The 17,536-nt window shown below is 41.4% G+C and overlaps 1 protein-coding gene across 1 annotated transcript in view; it reads left to right on the plus strand.

Annotated features, from left to right (window-relative positions):
* The first annotated feature begins 753 nt into the window (after positions 1-753).
* LOC109486974 (myosin light chain kinase 2, skeletal/cardiac muscle-like) overlaps positions 754-17,536 on the plus strand; it is a 48,589-nt gene continuing 31,806 nt past the window's right edge. Inside the window, exons 1-4 of the mRNA XM_019790889.1 lie at positions 754-1,513; positions 15,635-15,692; positions 15,905-16,342; positions 17,092-17,217. Of these exons, the coding sequence (XP_019646448.1) occupies positions 1,307-1,513; positions 15,635-15,692; positions 15,905-16,342; positions 17,092-17,217 (829 nt within the window). The 5' untranslated portion in view covers positions 754-1,306. The remainder of the gene's footprint in view (positions 1,514-15,634; positions 15,693-15,904; positions 16,343-17,091; positions 17,218-17,536) is intronic.

Consider the following 17,536-nt stretch of genomic DNA (forward strand, 5'->3'; position numbering starts at 1 on the left):
TATATATATATATATATATCATTGATTTGTTTGGTACTTGAGCCAAAGATAGTAAAAAGCACCAATAATTTTGAGACACTATAAATACATGTATTAGTCAGAAATAAAATCAATATTAGATTGACCGACGAAAAGGCAGACAAGAACTGAATGAAATGTCCTTTTTTGTGACGTCGGTGTGACGTCAATTCTCTAATTGTTTAAAAGCAGGAGAAATCCGATTTTGGGCGCAACCTGATTGGCTTGTTGTTTCGTTAATACAAATGTATATCTATTTATTTCTTTCTTGTATTTTACGTATTAACATCTACATAGAGCTAAACATTGCATCGTTTTACTTGTATAAACTTATATTCAGCACGTTTACATGTACATACAATATGACCTATCCATAGACACCCTTGTTGAACGAGTCTGTTACACATGTACGATCATGTATTAGGTAAATTCCAGGCAGAGTTTGGTAATGACGACAGTGACGTTACGTATACGACCTGATCTCCCTATATCTGCTTGAAGGTCAATGACCGGGACATCCCCATCTTCCGCATCTCCCCTCCTTATACATGATTAATGAACCGCCCCCTGAGAATTCCCCGGTGGTAGCACAGGGAAACAGAAACCGTTTCTATTTTTGTCCTCCAAGGTTATCCCGTGACAGTTAGGGACACACACACACACACACAGGCAGGCCTCGCAAGAGTCTTACGAAAGAAAGCCTACAAAAGCCCGGATATACGTGTATATACACAATTATCTGTATGCCATTACCACCAAACGAACCAGGCGCCGCTGGCAAACGCAAAGAAAAACTACGTCAGCTGTGGGATATGCGCGTTGGACGGCGCCGGATGTTGAGCTGGCTCTCCCATATATAGGTCTCCCCTGTCCCTATTCACTTATGCCAGCTATTCCTAGCCTCTGTGGCGGATTCGCGAGTAATATTTGGCTCGTTACACATCCCTGAGCCTAACGTTTGTCCACCAGACGTCAGGATATGTCAGTATCTACAACCTGTGTGTAACAGAGGGTTATCTGGTGTATCGTGCTTGATAGGACAACCGTCGTGAGACGCTACGGGATACGGACAAGAAAACGTGCACGCCCTTATATATACGCCGGCGGATCGGGCCATCAATTCTAACTATTTGTGAATTCATAGCGTCGCAAGGGAAGAGGACACCTACAAGCTTCGCGTTAGCTCCCGTCTGGAAACTCGGGAAAATCGCTGCGTCCTTCTATCTCCTGTATCTCTGTTTCTCCATCTTGTATAATCTGTAGACTAGAGACTGGATAAGTACTAGTCATGGATGTGGTGTGGGGCATTGTGAGCACCCTGGTGTACATAGTCGCCGTGTTCATTGCCGTTGAATTCTGCTGTGGCAGGATCAAGAAGTACTCGTCGGCGAAGCGGGAAGAGGAGGAGGAGGGATCGGGAAGGAGGGAGTCTGCCACCGCCGCGACGACAGACGACGTCCCGGGAGCGACGGCATCGGCGGAAACAAGCGCAGAGGTAAGAGTTGTTGTTGTTGTCCTTGTTTAATATCTATTATGTCGCTAGACGTGGTCTCTAGGTGCTCATTTTTACTATACGCTTGGTTCAGTTCAGAGTCAGTTGTCTCACTAGGTGTCACTTGGTGGCTTGTGCTTGTGTGATGCTGGGAGTGTAATTCCTAGGAGAGAAAAAGGGATATGATTCTTTATGATCCTTTATCGACCAAACAAAAGGTATATACAGGGACCTCTGTATGGTCTACAACTTAAGATCTAGCTAAATACATGTATGAATAACGTCATGCTACGTACAGAATATATTATGTATTTCCCTATTAGAACACTATATTGACAAACAGACAAACAGTTAGGATAGGCGCACTGAGAATACATAAATCTTCCGTAATTGGGTAATGTCGCCTGTAGAAAGAGATGCGAAGGGGGAGGGGGGTCTTTGTTAATCTCCAAGCAGATCTTTTGGTGGCTGCAATACAGTATAAAATTAGCCTGGGTTCCAGACCCATAGCACACTGGACACAAAATATCTCAGTGAGCATTTTTTGTGTCCATTGGTCTGGAACCCAGGCTATATAAAATTGGCAAGACAGTACATATTTGCCACCTGTTTGGATGGCGCAAAAAGAAATAACAGTACAAAACAGAAAGCCTGATAGAAACGCCTATTAAAGTAAACAAAGTCTCCACCAGGCTTCTTTTGCAGGCTGAATAAATAGTAGAAATCGGGCAAATTGGACCCTGTCTCGCCGGCCACCTTCTCTGGCCAATTATATCCCCTTTGTAGGCCGATTTCTACTACTAGTACTTATTCAGCCTGCAAAGGAGTCTGGTGGAGACTACCTAAAATACGCGTCAAATATAAGCCGAAGCTCAAACCTCTGCTTGGAGAGAAGGTCGGGATATCGATCGCGAATCCTGCCTCAGTTTTACGCTGATTTGTAATAAATGGACTCGGTAAGTAACGATCAATATTGTAGGAAGAAGCTTTCTGACGGGGGAATGGAGTAGCCTCCATAGCATGCCAAAAACTGGGGGGTTTTGAGGGTCTTCATGGTCTTTGGGAGCTTTTATGTGCTATTTTCTGATTGCATATAGACAACATAGCCGGCCTGGTTGAATTACCCCCGTTTTATGAACTGGGCTAATCAGAAAACAGCCGAAGACCACCAAACCCCCAGTTCTATAAGCCTGCTACGGAGGCTAATCAGAAAACAGCCGAAGACCACCAAACCCCCAGTTCTGTAAGCCTGCTACGGAGGTTAGGAATGGAGAAGATGAGGAGAAGGTTTGTTTTGAGAGATAACGCGGGGCGTGGCACCGAGCGCCGCCATAAGTCGTGTTATGTGCCATATGATATGATTATAATTCTACGGCGCGGATGATTGCGTAATTGCACGGGCGTCTCCAAATTATACACCGTCTTGCCAGGGTTGGTCTCGAACCGTAGTTCGTCTGACAGCAGAAAGAAACAGAAACACCCAAAGAAACACAAAATTAACGAACGAAGTAAGGACATATCATTGGACATTCGGTGGCTGTGCCTTTCGTACTCTGGGCCGCTCTGATGGTGTGTGGAAGTGACGACACAATTTTGAAACAATAGTAGCCGCCGCCATGTTGGTGGATAGTACATGTAGATCCAAGATGGCGACCAGTTACTCTGGACGGGCAGAAAATATGGTTGTAGCAGAGGAGGTTTATTCAACAACTAATGTTCTCAAAAGACCCAGTACCGTAAAGCAAGAAGGCAGAGGTCGTGAAAAATCAACTGTGAATAACGTTTCTCATATATATATTGAATCGATCTTCAGCATGCGTCTTTAGCACCAGATAAGATAGTAGACACTATTTAAACGCCCTCATGAGCAGGATAGCAAACACCATATTTGATTTTGAACAGTAAATCGCGTTTCACTGCACCCAGCTATGAAGCAAAGCTAGTGTGTAATACCCCTCTCAGGGATTCCATATAGACAATTACAAATAACCTGACACCCCCTATGGAGCAATTACATCTAATGCAAGCTTCATGAACCGCCATTACTTCTGTACGGGCGCTCTTCATTGCATTTCCATCATCGGGGGATGGAACAGATTGGGCGCACTCAAGCCGTGTCGCCTAGCCTGGATAACAGGCTGCTCCAAGGGCTCACATAGACTATCCTGGATGTCAGGCTGTTCCCAGGCTAGTGGGCCTACACAGGCTAGCCTAGATAACAGGCTGTTCCCAGGGCCTACACAGGATAGCCTGGATACTAGTAATAGGATGTTCCTGGGGCCTATTAAATCTCCTAGCAGATCATACGGTGGCAAGGCAATATCTATTGGCCACTGGAGTCCAATAGACACTCCTCTGGCCAATGGATACTGCCTTGCCACCGTATGATCTGCTTGGGGATTACCTAGGGCCCACATAGACCAGCTCATCAGCTCAAGACCAATAAGCCCTCAAAGAATCTCAACCATACTCCGTAAGCAGAGATTTAGGCTTTGGCTTATTTTTGCGTTTTAAGCAGTTTTTTTATCGGGCTTTCTTTTATGTACTTGTATATTTTTGTCCGGGAGGCAAATTGTAAATACTGCCTGGCAAATGGATACGTACTGCCTGGCCAATTTGATACTGTCTTTGCATCCACCTAAAGATCTTCTTGGAGATTAATTTTTACCACAGACGTACACACGATTAATTGATCCTTAGTCTTTGATAAAATTTTCTTGGGGGCATGTTGGCACTGGAGAGTAGAGTTGGACGTTATTGACCCTCGTAACAGTCTGGCATCCAGACTATCTGTCTTGTCGTACGGGTGACCATGTGGTTATCGATTGAATTCATGAAGCACTCAGTAGAAAATGATAAGGTGAATATTCAGAGCCAACGTTTCCGCGTTTCATGTGGCTCGGGGGAAGAGGAAGGAAGGGTCGGTTCGTTTTACATTGGGGTGGGGTACAAGCTGCATTAGCGCAGTGCATCACTAATCACTAATATCAAAGAACATGCCGATTTGACGTAATATTTTTTGGGTGTGCTGAATCACAGTTTTCTTAATGGGAAATAAAACATCAGTGCATCACTTTATTATAGTGTGACAAATGCTAGCAGTGATTTTAAGACAAAATACGTCAAATAAAAGCGATTGTTTGCTATTTCTGTGTGATGACTTTTTGGAGAAGGAAAACTAATAACAAACTCGACCAAAGTAAAGGTTTTGTATCTTGCCGTATTAGCCCAAACAATCCTGGCACCCGAGAAGAGACTTGTTATCCGTAATCTAATTTGTAAAGTGTTTTTTTTTATCTTACTCTCCAAGCAAAGATTGGGTTTCGACTAATTTTTGGACGTATTTTTGCGTTTTTCTCGGACTTTCTTTTTCGTACTGGTTTTCGTTTATTCGTCAGTCAAACTCTGAGTGGCGTATTGGATATTTCCTTCTTGCAGCCGCCAAAAGATTTGCTTGGAGATTATAATTATCTATCGCACGCGGCCATGCTTGGGACCCCCGTTGTTTCGTGGACCATGTCCCCATAACTCATGATCACTCTGACACCATATCGATAACACACAACCGTCAGACGTTACCACATATCACTCTCTAAAGGGAGTCATTCCCGGTCAGAGATTCAAACAGTAGATTACTCTCCAAGCTTTTTTTCTGAAAAGAAAAAGAGACGGCCGTCCCATACAACCGGCCTCTGCTTGAAGAGTAAAAATATCATGTTTTGCTCTCTCGGGATCCAATTAAAATATTCCTTCAACATATTTTGTATTCTACCATATTTGGCATTTTCCTGATACTAGTACGTATGTCTGTTACATGTTGGCAGACAGTTTGGAAAATGCATAGTTTTTTAATACAGAATAAGCGGGAAATCCGTAAGCACAAATTAAGACAGAAAATCACAAAAGCTTGTTTTCAACGTGCCAATCTTGATGTTTTCGACTAAACAATCCCATCCCATTATCTCATCAGGAAGAATGTTAATCCCAGTAAAAGATGCGCCATCACGTACTGTTCACAGATAACAACATGTCGGCGGAGATAGTATAGTCTTATCTGCTTAAGCGTCTGTAACTAGAGATAAAATGGCGCTAGCGAAAACATCTGTTGGGAAAAGAATGCATATTTCCATATTTGCCCTGAACAACGCATGTAGATATTTCAATGGTGAGTGGAATGAAAAATTTATCCGCGTTGTATATTACATGTCGCAGATAATTGTAAATTTTATTCAAATCAGATAAGACTGACGTTTTTCCGGTGTCCTTTGTTTCTTAAAATGACTGTTTCCCAAACTTATGAATACAACAATGTGACACAAAATGAGGTTTGGGGATATTGTGGCAGTGCTTATCAGTGTTACATCAAAATATGACATCAGGAAACATGAACATATGGCCATATATAAATATATGGTCTCCTCCGTTCAGTACTGACCATGGTTAAGTCGTAATTGCTAGCAACCTACAGCTTCGGTAGTGGTTGAATAATACTATAAAAGAATCAGGATTAGTTTTTTTTTCTGGGTCCGCAGAGCGCCAGGAAACATGATTACATGTATAAATCGACCTGTGATTGTTTCGGGAAAGCAGCTTGACCTGTGCTAAACGCGTCGCGAACATCTCCATACGTGATGCACGCCCGATGATCATCATGACCCCATTGCCTCCGAGACGGTACGTGAGGAGCATAAGGGACCGTTACAAACATATAGATGCCGTTCATGATTATACTGTGGCATAATTGTTTTAAAGTAGGGCGTGTAATCTTGGAGCGGAGATGATGTTGGATGTGCTGTAAAAAATAAGAAATGTGACAAAGGAATCAGATCAAACACCATGAAGAGATTCAACCATGTTTACCAATACTTCATTGAAACGTTACACCGAAAACTTAACAAAATCTAGATTTTTAATATATTCATATTGCTGGCCGAAAAAAAATGGCAGCAAAAGTCAGGTCAAAATATAGATCATTGAGAACGCAGTGAAATGTTCCGGACACGACAGTGGTCAATGGAAAGCATCACAAAATGATTCTGGAATTCAAATTGTTCGCCAATAAATCAATGAGATGTAATGCCATAACTATGCCACATAGCATAACCTAGTTTTGTAATATATTCATAGATGGCTGACTCCATGATGGTGACAGTCTACTAATGTCACTATGGAGATAAGACTTGGAATCCTTGGTATCATATGGCATCAGATTATCATGAGTAAATTTTGTAATAGGTATCATATATCCGCAGAGCGGAATTAACAGCTACAGTAGAAAATATTGTTAGCTATCTCCAAACATTCCAGCTATTCATGAGTTAGATTATAGGTCAAAACTGTCCCCAAAATAATCACAGAACGTTTCGCCATATTTCCCCACACGTTATTGATATGTGATAACATAGAAATGCCGTATAACCTAGATTTGTAATATATTCATGGATGACTGACTCCATGATGGTACCATAGGGTTAGGTTACAGAGGATAAGATATCATATGACATCAGATGATCATGAGTCAATTTCGTAATTATGTGCCATCATGCATGACAAAATGTACCGTTAGTTATACGAGAACATTCTACTGTTACAGTAGCTACATGTGTGTAATGTGTGGAATACCATGTCAAAATTGTTTTCCCTAAAAATACTGATAGAACGATTCGGAGAGGCAGCCATATTTCCCCAATACTTTATTGACATGTGACACCATAAATATGCTATATAACCTAGTTCTGCAATGGTGCCATGCATGGCTGAATCCAAGATGGCGGCAGTGGCTCAGGTTCCCGTCTGCCAATGTCAGTAGGAAGATAGGATTTCACCTGCCGTGTGACATGGAGCCACATGACATCATAGGGTTTATGGAAATATCATAATAATCCCTCTCAAGGGACCTCAACCAATTGACATCTGCTGGTAGCTATCCCGAAACACCATGTAAGGCCATGTTGATTTGATTATATGGATGACATCCTCTGGGAACCCGAAAACTGATGCGAGCGTGCGAATAAAAAAAAAGTTTTGCAAAAAAAAAAAGTTGCTTTCACTATGAAATCTCCGTGGTCATGAAGGTTGAACAAATGGCACAGAATATGTTATGGCGAATAATCTACTCTTCGAATTCATTTCTTTACATTTTTGTCTTTTTTCCTTTGATTTTGGCATTCTACGACATTGGTATCGTTTCTAAATGTTTTCCTTGCAACTTATTGTATATATTTGCTCATTTAGCAACTTTTTTGCACGATTTACAGTATGGTTGAAAACTTTTTTTGGGGGGGGAAACGGCCGAAAATTCATGCGCGCGCGGATGTCATCCATATAATCAAATCAACATGGCCTAATCTATATCTGACTATACCATATTCCAAACATCATGTAATCTATATCTGACTATACCATTAAAAGCTGCTAGCTGGCCTCATGCGTACCTTTGGGACATCGACAATGACAGCACTTTTGACTGTATTTGTACATGTCTTTCTCAAGAATCAAGCCGCTGGCTGGACCAAATTTATGTTTCTTTCAGTACAAAAGTTATTATACAGAACACACACACACACACACACAAACACGCATACACACACACACACAGACACACACACAGACACATACATGCACACACACACACAGACACACATACATACACACAAACACACACATACACACATACATACACACACACACACACACACACAAACGAACACACACACACACACACACACACACACACACACACACACACACACACACACACACACAGACACACACAAACGCACACCCACTCACACACCCACACACACACTCACTCTCTCTCACACACACACTCAGTCACTCACACACACACACACACACACACACACACACACACACACACACACACACACACACACAGCCCCGAAAAATCACCTTCTCGCTTGGCGAAGGTAATTATGTACAAAAATATGTTCTACAAGCGCTTTGGGAATAAAATCGTTGACGCCACGTTATTTTGGGACAGACGTTACTTATGCATTCGGGTCATCGATTGTGGGTCGATATGTAATCCCGTCATTCGGGGAAACCTAGCGTCTGATTGGCTATCAGATTATTAATCCTACCCCGTATGTCACAAACGGGGATGATCATAATGTGCACGAGTTGTGATTATCCGATTTTATTGTCCCATCAAGCCGGCGTCACACTGTCAATGAACTTTGCTCGTGAAAAGGTCGCCAACTTCAAAATGTACTTTCCAACTAAAAACTTCGCTGTCACACTTCAGATAATAAATTTGAAATGCAGATTCACATGTAGTCCTGTGGAGGGGCTATCAAAATGTCAATAACCTTTGGCTGAATGTGTTGATGGCCTGAGCTCGAGGGTCGCCAAGATCACCAGAGCCGAGCGTATCTTTCATATGGAAACTCTTCTCTATCACGTTGGACGGGGCTCTTTGAACATCGGTAGATCTCTAAGTCGAACACCGAGAGGACACTGTATGCATTCCTGCAGGCGACTACGTTCTTTAGAACTCGTAGACTCGTCGGACAAGCTATTTTCCGACTGGCATTTTGGCTGGAGTCATTTTATTTTCGATACAATTTGCCTTTCTCTGTGCCATCTCATTCTCATGCATTCCCTTTCTTCGCCTGTATGTGCAATGCAATTGTTATTCAGCGCGCGGTTCTTGTAGAATGAGAAACGCGTGCCAGGCCGGCAGGGTTCACTGACTCCATGCATATGTCTACATCCGCTCACGAGTCGCTGTGTTAAAACACTTCAATTCAATCGGTTCGGCGTCTGGCGACAGCTGCAGTAAGGGTCTGCTGGGCCTTCTGGGCTTGGCTGCCACTTTCAAAGTTTAAGGCTGGCATTGGCAAGACACAGAGAGAGCTAGTAACTTAAGGGCAAATGCTATACGGACAAGGAGAGCGGATAGAGGGCCCAGAATTGTCCTTGACCTTTCTCATCCCAAGACCTACCAAGCTTGCTATGCGAAAAATGCAAACAGTACAACATAACACTTGACGTCAATATAATAGGGGGCAAAAAATACGGACTTAATTTCTATAAAAGTGGCAAAAAAGGCAGCCATCTGAAATAAATTGCAATTAAATACATCACTATTGAGCAAGTAGTATTTATGTTATGACCCCCTGACACTCCTCCACGCTCGACCTCTATGAAAAGCGGCCGAAATAGCGGCCGATTAGAGCATGTAACACAGTTACAGATCGAGTTGAAATAAAGGCTCAAACAAACAAACAAACAAACAAACTATTTTGAAAGAGAAGAGAAGGCCATGCCTTACGTACATGTAGGCCTTGCCCTTATCATGTTTCACATTTACCCAACAGCACAGTAACAGGTGTGTCATCACAGGGGGTTGACGGGAATGTTACAGATCCTTCCAGACTATGCACATCACGTAATGTCTGACCTGCCAGGAACAGACCCTGCAGTATCAAGTAACATAATCTCTGTCTGATGCTGACTCATGGAAATCGCTGACTCATAGATGTAGATGTAAGCCTTGCGGCTGTCATAAAATTATATGACCTTATGTTCTTTCTCTGCCCCCCAATCGGCTGTCATAAAATGATCTGATGTTCTTTCTCTGCCCCCGAATCGGCTGTCATAAAATGATCTGATGTTCTTTCTTTGCCCCCCAATCGGCTGTCATAAAATGATCTGATGTTCTTCTTTGCCCCCCAATCGGCCGTCATAAAATGATCTGATGTTCTTCTTTGCCCCCCCCCCCCTATCTGGAAAATTGCTGCAATTTCTTATCAAACGTCTACAACAAACCGTGACATTACAATAGATATAATTTTAGTAATGTGGACCAACAATTCAAATAAAGCTGCAATAATGGACCATAGATGACGAGAGTATGCATGTAGTACAGTAGAAGCCAATTAATTGCACAACGGTTTTTTTTTAACACTCCAAATATACGTATGCAAACATGAAACACAGCAAAGAGTTATCCGTAGAAGCGAGTCGAAGCCATTACCGAGAAGGTTTCCATATATATAGCACCGTTTTAATGAGGTGGTCTAAATAAATGTAGGGTACCAAGTGGGATTATGTTAGCAGACGTTATTACGAAAGATGAAAGAAATGCCAATATTAGCACAATGACTCAAAGCCCAAGTTCCCTAAGGATAAACACAGACCAGAAGCAGGCAGCTGGTAACAACAGATGCCTCATATCGAGCGGGGAGTCGTGTTAGGGTGTGTAACAAGGTCGATTCGCCACCTTTACAGCAGCAGCGGTGTCTTCAGACGATCTTTCCGGTCGTGTAGGCGGCAGTGAACGTTATTGGGTTTTGAATCGCCGCTTCTTCGGGCTAATTTCAGGATAAATTGAAACAGTAAGAACACGATGGCGTTTTGGTAGTATGCAAGCATACAGGGAACCTATCAATCAATTAATCAATTTGTCAATTCATCAATGACCAGTGAAATATAACGCAATCGCCGAAAAATGTACAAAGCGTGCCTAGTATAACACGCCAAAAAGCAGTTACTCAAGCAACTGGATATGATTTTGGAAACGGTCAGACGTTTCAGCTAGTATCCATTAGCTTTCGTCCCAGTCACTGACGAAAGCTAGTGGATACTAGCTGAAAAGTCTGACCGTTTCCAAAATCATATCCAGTTGCTTGAGTAATAGTTACTGCTTTTTGGCGTATTGTATTACCTGGATGCCTAACCTTCATCGACGTAGCTAGTATAAGAGAATACGTCCAATTTTTCAATAATGCTTTGCAAAATACCTAAGATTTGTGTTCCTTTTATCAATTACTCCAGTCTAATCCTGTTATGTCTGAGGAATCTCCTCCTTTAGTTGAATTATTCTTTATGACAGTCTTTGTCAATTACCATTACAACAAAATATTGTGAATATACGGGCACAATCTAAGCTTTCCATTTCAATTCAGTCCATATTTCTTTTTTATTTTTGCCCTCCCCTTTATGACAAAAAACAACATCAATTACCTGCCATGATGTTCACTTAGAAATAAAATTAGAATCCTACAAAAAAAGGACTACTTGTTTAATTGATCCATTACTCTCCAACGGTCCAATGTGACACCAAATGTTTGCCCCACCGCATTTCTGCTTGTGCTTGCGTGGGATTTAGGGCTATATATTAGGGTTAGGGCCTAGAGTTGGGGATGGTATTAGAGTTAGAGTTAGGGGCATTGTTTGGGCTAGGGTTAAACCTATAAGGATTTGGGTTAGGGGTGGTTTATAATTAGTGTCCACATGATGACCACCCACCCCCACCCCACCGCTTGTCTGAGGTATATTGAAAAACCCCAAGTAGTACCAGGAGCAGTTATTTGGCAGTGGCAGACATTTCACACCGACCCTTGCTATATATGCAAGTTTTAAGTCAGATACTGAGGACACGGCCGAGGACAGTTCCGTGTGGATGTTGTCAGTGCAGTTGGCAGTTGACTAACAGATGGGAGACAACTGTTTCCCGGGACATTCCAGATCCATGAGATACATACTTATACTGACATACCGCTAAAACTGCGCGTATCTACTGTACATTTTACATGTACATCTATTTTGGTAGCTCGACAATCAGGGCAAACTAATTATAACGAGTTTGGACCCAAATTTTGCGGTAAAAATACATTTGGTATGCCACCAGTGTGCATTGGTCAGGGTATGGTAATGCAGTTGTAATGAAGATCACAACATAAATGGGACGAAGCACTGAAGAGAAATATACACACAGGACCATAAAACAAAAAAAAATCATATGTCATATGATCTTACATTTACTGAGATTATTGAGTTACTTTTGGTTTTGCCCGGCACTACTTGCCCTAACAAATTTGCAACTGCACTTGTAGACTTTTCCATAACCGGTTCAGCTGCCTACAGAGACAGTACGATGGATCATGTCACATTCTTGCATAACACAAAAAGACGTACAAGTATCGGATAAGGGCAGTCCTCTTACGTACATGTGCCAGACCGCTTATAAGGTTTCAGAGACGACCTTGGTAAAGTACTGTACCTCTCACCCATCCATGTTTGCTATCTAGTAAATTATCTTGGTTTTTATGTTTCAATATATTACCAGGAATGTGGTTCCGACTTTACGGTCAAATAGTCCTATTGGTTGACGGCAAAAACAGTTTAAAGGTTTATAGCAACTAAAAATGTTCAAGGTATGTTCTAGGTATCAAGCAAGGCTGCCCCCTTAGCGCTCTCCTTTTTTTTATTTGTTGTTGAGATACTGTTTCATATTATACAATGTAACAAAAATGTAGAAGGAATTATGATAGATGAAAACGAAATTAAATTATGTCAAGTTGCGGATGATATTACATTATTCCTATCTAGTGAAGAATCACTGATTGAAGTGTTAAGATGTATTGATCACTTTCACATTGTCACAGGTCTCAAACTAAATAGATTAAAAACAAAAGGACTGTGGCTAGGCCCATGGAAAGATAGAAAGAAACAGTTGGAAGGGATTGAGTGGCCCTCAGAGCCTATTAAATCCTTAGGAGTTTACTTTGGACATTGTAAAGATACTCTTGTACAACTGAATTGGGATGAAAGAGTAAAACAATTGAAAATAGTACTCAATACTTGGAGAACAAGAAACCTAACCTTCTATGGTAAGATAGCTATTATTAAATCCTTGGCGGTAACAAAATTAACTTATGTCTTGAACATGTTACATGTGAACAACTCAACACTGAATGAGATTAATAAGGCCCTTTTTAACTTTCTATGGAATGGAAAACAGGACAGAATTAAGCGTAAGACAGTTATTGGAAACCTTGATCAAGGGGGTTTAAAAATGCTAGATATTTATTGTGTTAAGGAGGCTCTACTTGCTTCTTGGGTAAAACGCATATGCTATGGAAATGGCTCTTGGAGATACATTCCCTTAAAGTATCTATCTGCTTCTGGTAATGACGTAAATTTAGTATTCAAAATGAACAGTATTGATGAAAAACTCCTAGAAAAGTTCCCTATCTTTTATGAACAGGTTCTTTCTGCATGGTTCAAAGTAAATAACCAATGTACTGATTCCAACTTAGAGTATGGTATACAGAACCAGATGATCTGGGGTAATAAGTACATATTATCAAAAGGTAAACCACTTTTGTACCCGAACTGGATAAATTCAGGTTTTGTATATGTAAAAGACATTGTACAGAATGGAGTATTTATGAACGATAAAGCAGTCTTTCAAAAACTTAAAGTTAGAAGAAACTGGACATGTGAATTGCCCTCTGTCAAATATACTATACAAAAATGCTTGAAGGAAACAGAGGTAACAGTTAACACTGAAAGTACTGGATCTACCAATGTCCCCAACTTGTGTCTTATGAAAACTGCCAAGCTGTATCAATTCTTAATGCAACAAAAATTTGAAACACCTGGTGTACAGGATAAGTGGGAGGCTGAATTTAATTGTAAACCTGACTGGAAAAACATATGGAAAAATCAAACTTATTTTCCAATAGGAAAACACTTGATGCAATTGAATTATAAGCTGTTACATCGTATACTGCCATGTGGCCAGTTACTTTATGTTTGGAAAATAAAACCCAGTAATATCTGTAATCTATGTAACTGTATAGAAGATTATCAACATTTGTTTATTGCTTGTAGTAGGTTAAAATCTTTCTGGACAATAGTGAAGGATTATATATACAAGACTTTTTGCTGTAATGTTGTAATCGACTTCAAGGTTATAATATTAGGATATGAAACAGATCTGCCCAATCCCTCTGTGGAAATTAAGTACACAAACCTAGCTATCACTATCGCAAAATACGTTATATTTCGAAGTTGGCTGGAAAAGGACAAATATGATGGGATTGCAATAGCTAATATGTTTAAAACAGAATTCTCTTTGTATAAATAGGGTTGTCTGTTTTTTTTATATATAATGTACACGTATTGTTGTCCTTTTACAATGTTACAATGTACATGTAAATGTTGTGAATAAAGGATTAAAAAAAAAACACAAAAAAAAAAAAAAAAAAAACTAAAAATGTTCAAATGAGATTTTTTTTCTTCCCCTCTGGATTTTCAAAATTATTTGCTTTAATTTCTGGATACCATTAACTGGCGATGCAAATTAAGTCACAACACAGCCAGAAATATGAGCTTATTCATCCAGATATCGGTTAGCACGTGTAAAAATTCGCTTATCAAAAGCTGCAAAGAAAAAGCCTAAGTGTCATCCTTGTTACTAAGTAGCTTTCGTCCGCTCCCCAAGACCTTGGGAAGCAGACGAAAGCTAACAAGGCTGACACTCAGGCTACCAAAGAAATTAAACGCCGCCTCTGCAAGGCGTCCGCAGAGGAATAAGCTAAGCGGCAGTGGCAGTACCCTAGTATGGTCCCAAGAATGTGTGTTTACGTGTAAGACCCGAGAAGGGACGCGAAGGAATCTTCCTTGCCGTTCTGAGGTCATGACCCCGCCTGTGTCTTACCGCCAACACCAGGCAGCAGCTGACGTCATGCGTGACGTCATCACATAGCAACACGTTGCCCGGGAATGTGGTGTGTGGGAGAGTTGAGCCGGGGCCCTGCAGCTGAGGAGTCGGGTATTCCTCAGGGACAAAATCTTGGGAATAAAGCTATTGCCTCAGCCAAGAGGGCAGCGTTTTCGGGACTGTTCTTTGTTTATAGCCTCCGTAGCAGGCTTATAGAACTGGCGGTTTGGTGGTCTTCGGCTGTTTTCTGATTAGCCCAGTTCTACAAACGGGGGGTAATTCAACCAGGCCGGCTATGTTGTCTATATGCAATCAGAAAATAGCACATAAAAGCTCCCAAAGACCACGGAGACCCCCAAAACCCCCCAGTTTTTGGCATACTGTGGAGCGGAGGCTACTTTTTTATGGGTTTGGGTGAGCAGGGTGCTGGATGATTCAGGAATGCATTGACGGATTGCATCAAAATATTGTTGGAAACAGCAATGGCCGAAGAGTTGGATGTTGGGTCCCCTAGCGCCTGCGATTGGTACTGCAGGAGTTGGACTCCTCTGGTTGTGACCTAGATTTTATGACGGTTCTTTCTCACGTACTTCCTGAGCAATAAAAGGATATACAAACTCATTGATATTCTTGATATTCTCTTTTAGGCAGAGGCAGTGGTGGAAAAACCTTCATCTGATGAAGAACGGATACGAACAGCTGCAGGTAATGTGTGGTTCATTTTCTTTTGGCGACGCCCCAGTGGCAAGCCAAAAAGTAGACCATGTGCCCGTTTGAAAAGTTTGAGCTACTGCAGAGTTTTTTCTGTAATGTCACGGACATGTCATGCACAGTTAAGATCTGCGTGTTGTCACTTGATTTACGTTCGCAAAATACATTTTGCGAAGTTAATACGATTGTATGCTACCTTTCTCCAGACGATGCTTCGGAGGTTCCGCCAGAACCGGAAGTCACAATCGACATCCACAAGGAGCCTCCCATGCCGGAAAAGGCGATTCCGGACATCATTCCGGAACCGGAGAACATTCCGGAACCAGAAAGTATTCCGGAACCAGAGAATATTCCGGTGGACGTACACGTTAAGAATGAAGAAGAAACGCTAGAAACAGTGCCAAAGGAACCAAAGATACAGCAGGTCGTTGAACCGGAAGTAGAGGAGGTTGAACCGAAGGTAGAGGAAATTGAACCGGAAATAGTGGATGTTGAACCGGAAGTAGTGGAGGTCAAACCGGCAGTAGTGGAGGCCGAACCAGAAATAGCGGAGGTCGAACCGGAAGTAGAGGAGGTTGAACCGGAAGGAGAAGACGAAGGTGACGCAGCCGTCGCGGCCACCAAGATCCAGGCAGGGTTCAGAGGTGAAAGTGCCATTCCGTACCTGTCAAAACTCCTGAATAGCTAGTGCTTTGTCTACTGTGTACTAGTAATCACCCGACTACTGTTTGTACAATCATGTGTATATATTCTTGTTATTCAGTTTGGTTATGTTTGTAAATATTGGTGATATTTTGCACAATTGTGCGTGTTGCCTGAAACTACGTAATTCAGCCTTTTTTTTTACATTGTATCATTAGTCGCTAGATGTTACTTTGACGCTAGATGTTACTTGGTGCATAGTGCACTAAAGGTGTTACATGGTTCACAGTGCACAGTAAACCAGTCAGAATTGCCCTGACGAAGATGACAGACGGTTATCGAAACGTCGGCTCGTAAAAAATAAATGGTTGTGATCAAAGAACTTTGCTATTCATTCGTTGACCAACCTGATGAAATTATTTATATAGTCAATGATAGTCAATCTTTATTGCACAACAATTGTAACTGGTACAATGCATGGCAAACTTTTCAGTACTACATATCTAGCTAACATCTACTCTTACGTCTATAGTCTACTCTACCTACAAGTTCCATGTATCGAAAATAACATTATACTATTTCAAAAAGGTAATATAGAACATGTATATATACATATGGAGCATGGCTTACATGATAATGCACATGTCTTAAGTTCTATATATGACTGTACAAACTAGAGTGTACATCAGTTGGTTGAATCGGATATAATATGATTTCGTTTATCTAAAGCTTTGATATACTGGCCATACAGGTCACCAGAGCAGGAAGAGGGTGAAGAAGCTGAAGGAAGAGAAGGACGCAGCGACCAAGATCCAGGCGGGGTTTCGCGGGTGGAAGAGCAGGAAACAGGTCAGCGTCAAGAGGAGGGGCGCACCGGGTAAGTTCTTACATGCTTCCAAAATTCTGTCCCTTGCAACGCCTTAAGTTTCAGCCTTGTTGACCAGCTTAATTGCTTATTGTTAGTCCTTAACTATTTAATAAGAGCAGTTATTTCGAGGTATTTCAGTCAAAAGCTGCTTTTTCGTGAACTCACATTAACTGCTAAAAGTCCAGTCTCATTTTTAAGACTATTTCATCTATATAGAAAAGATGTTCAATATAATATTCTTAGTACAATAGTATCGTACTACCAAGTGTCGACGTCCCACATCAGAGGCTGCTACTGACGCTACATTTTCGTGTGTTTGTGCTTAAAT

Source organism: Branchiostoma belcheri, unplaced genomic scaffold (assembly GCF_001625305.1).
Source record: "Branchiostoma belcheri isolate BF01 breed outbred unplaced genomic scaffold, Haploidv18h27 scaffold84, whole genome shotgun sequence".
In the NCBI taxonomy this organism is placed as follows: Eukaryota; Metazoa; Chordata; class Leptocardii; order Amphioxiformes; family Branchiostomatidae; genus Branchiostoma; species Branchiostoma belcheri.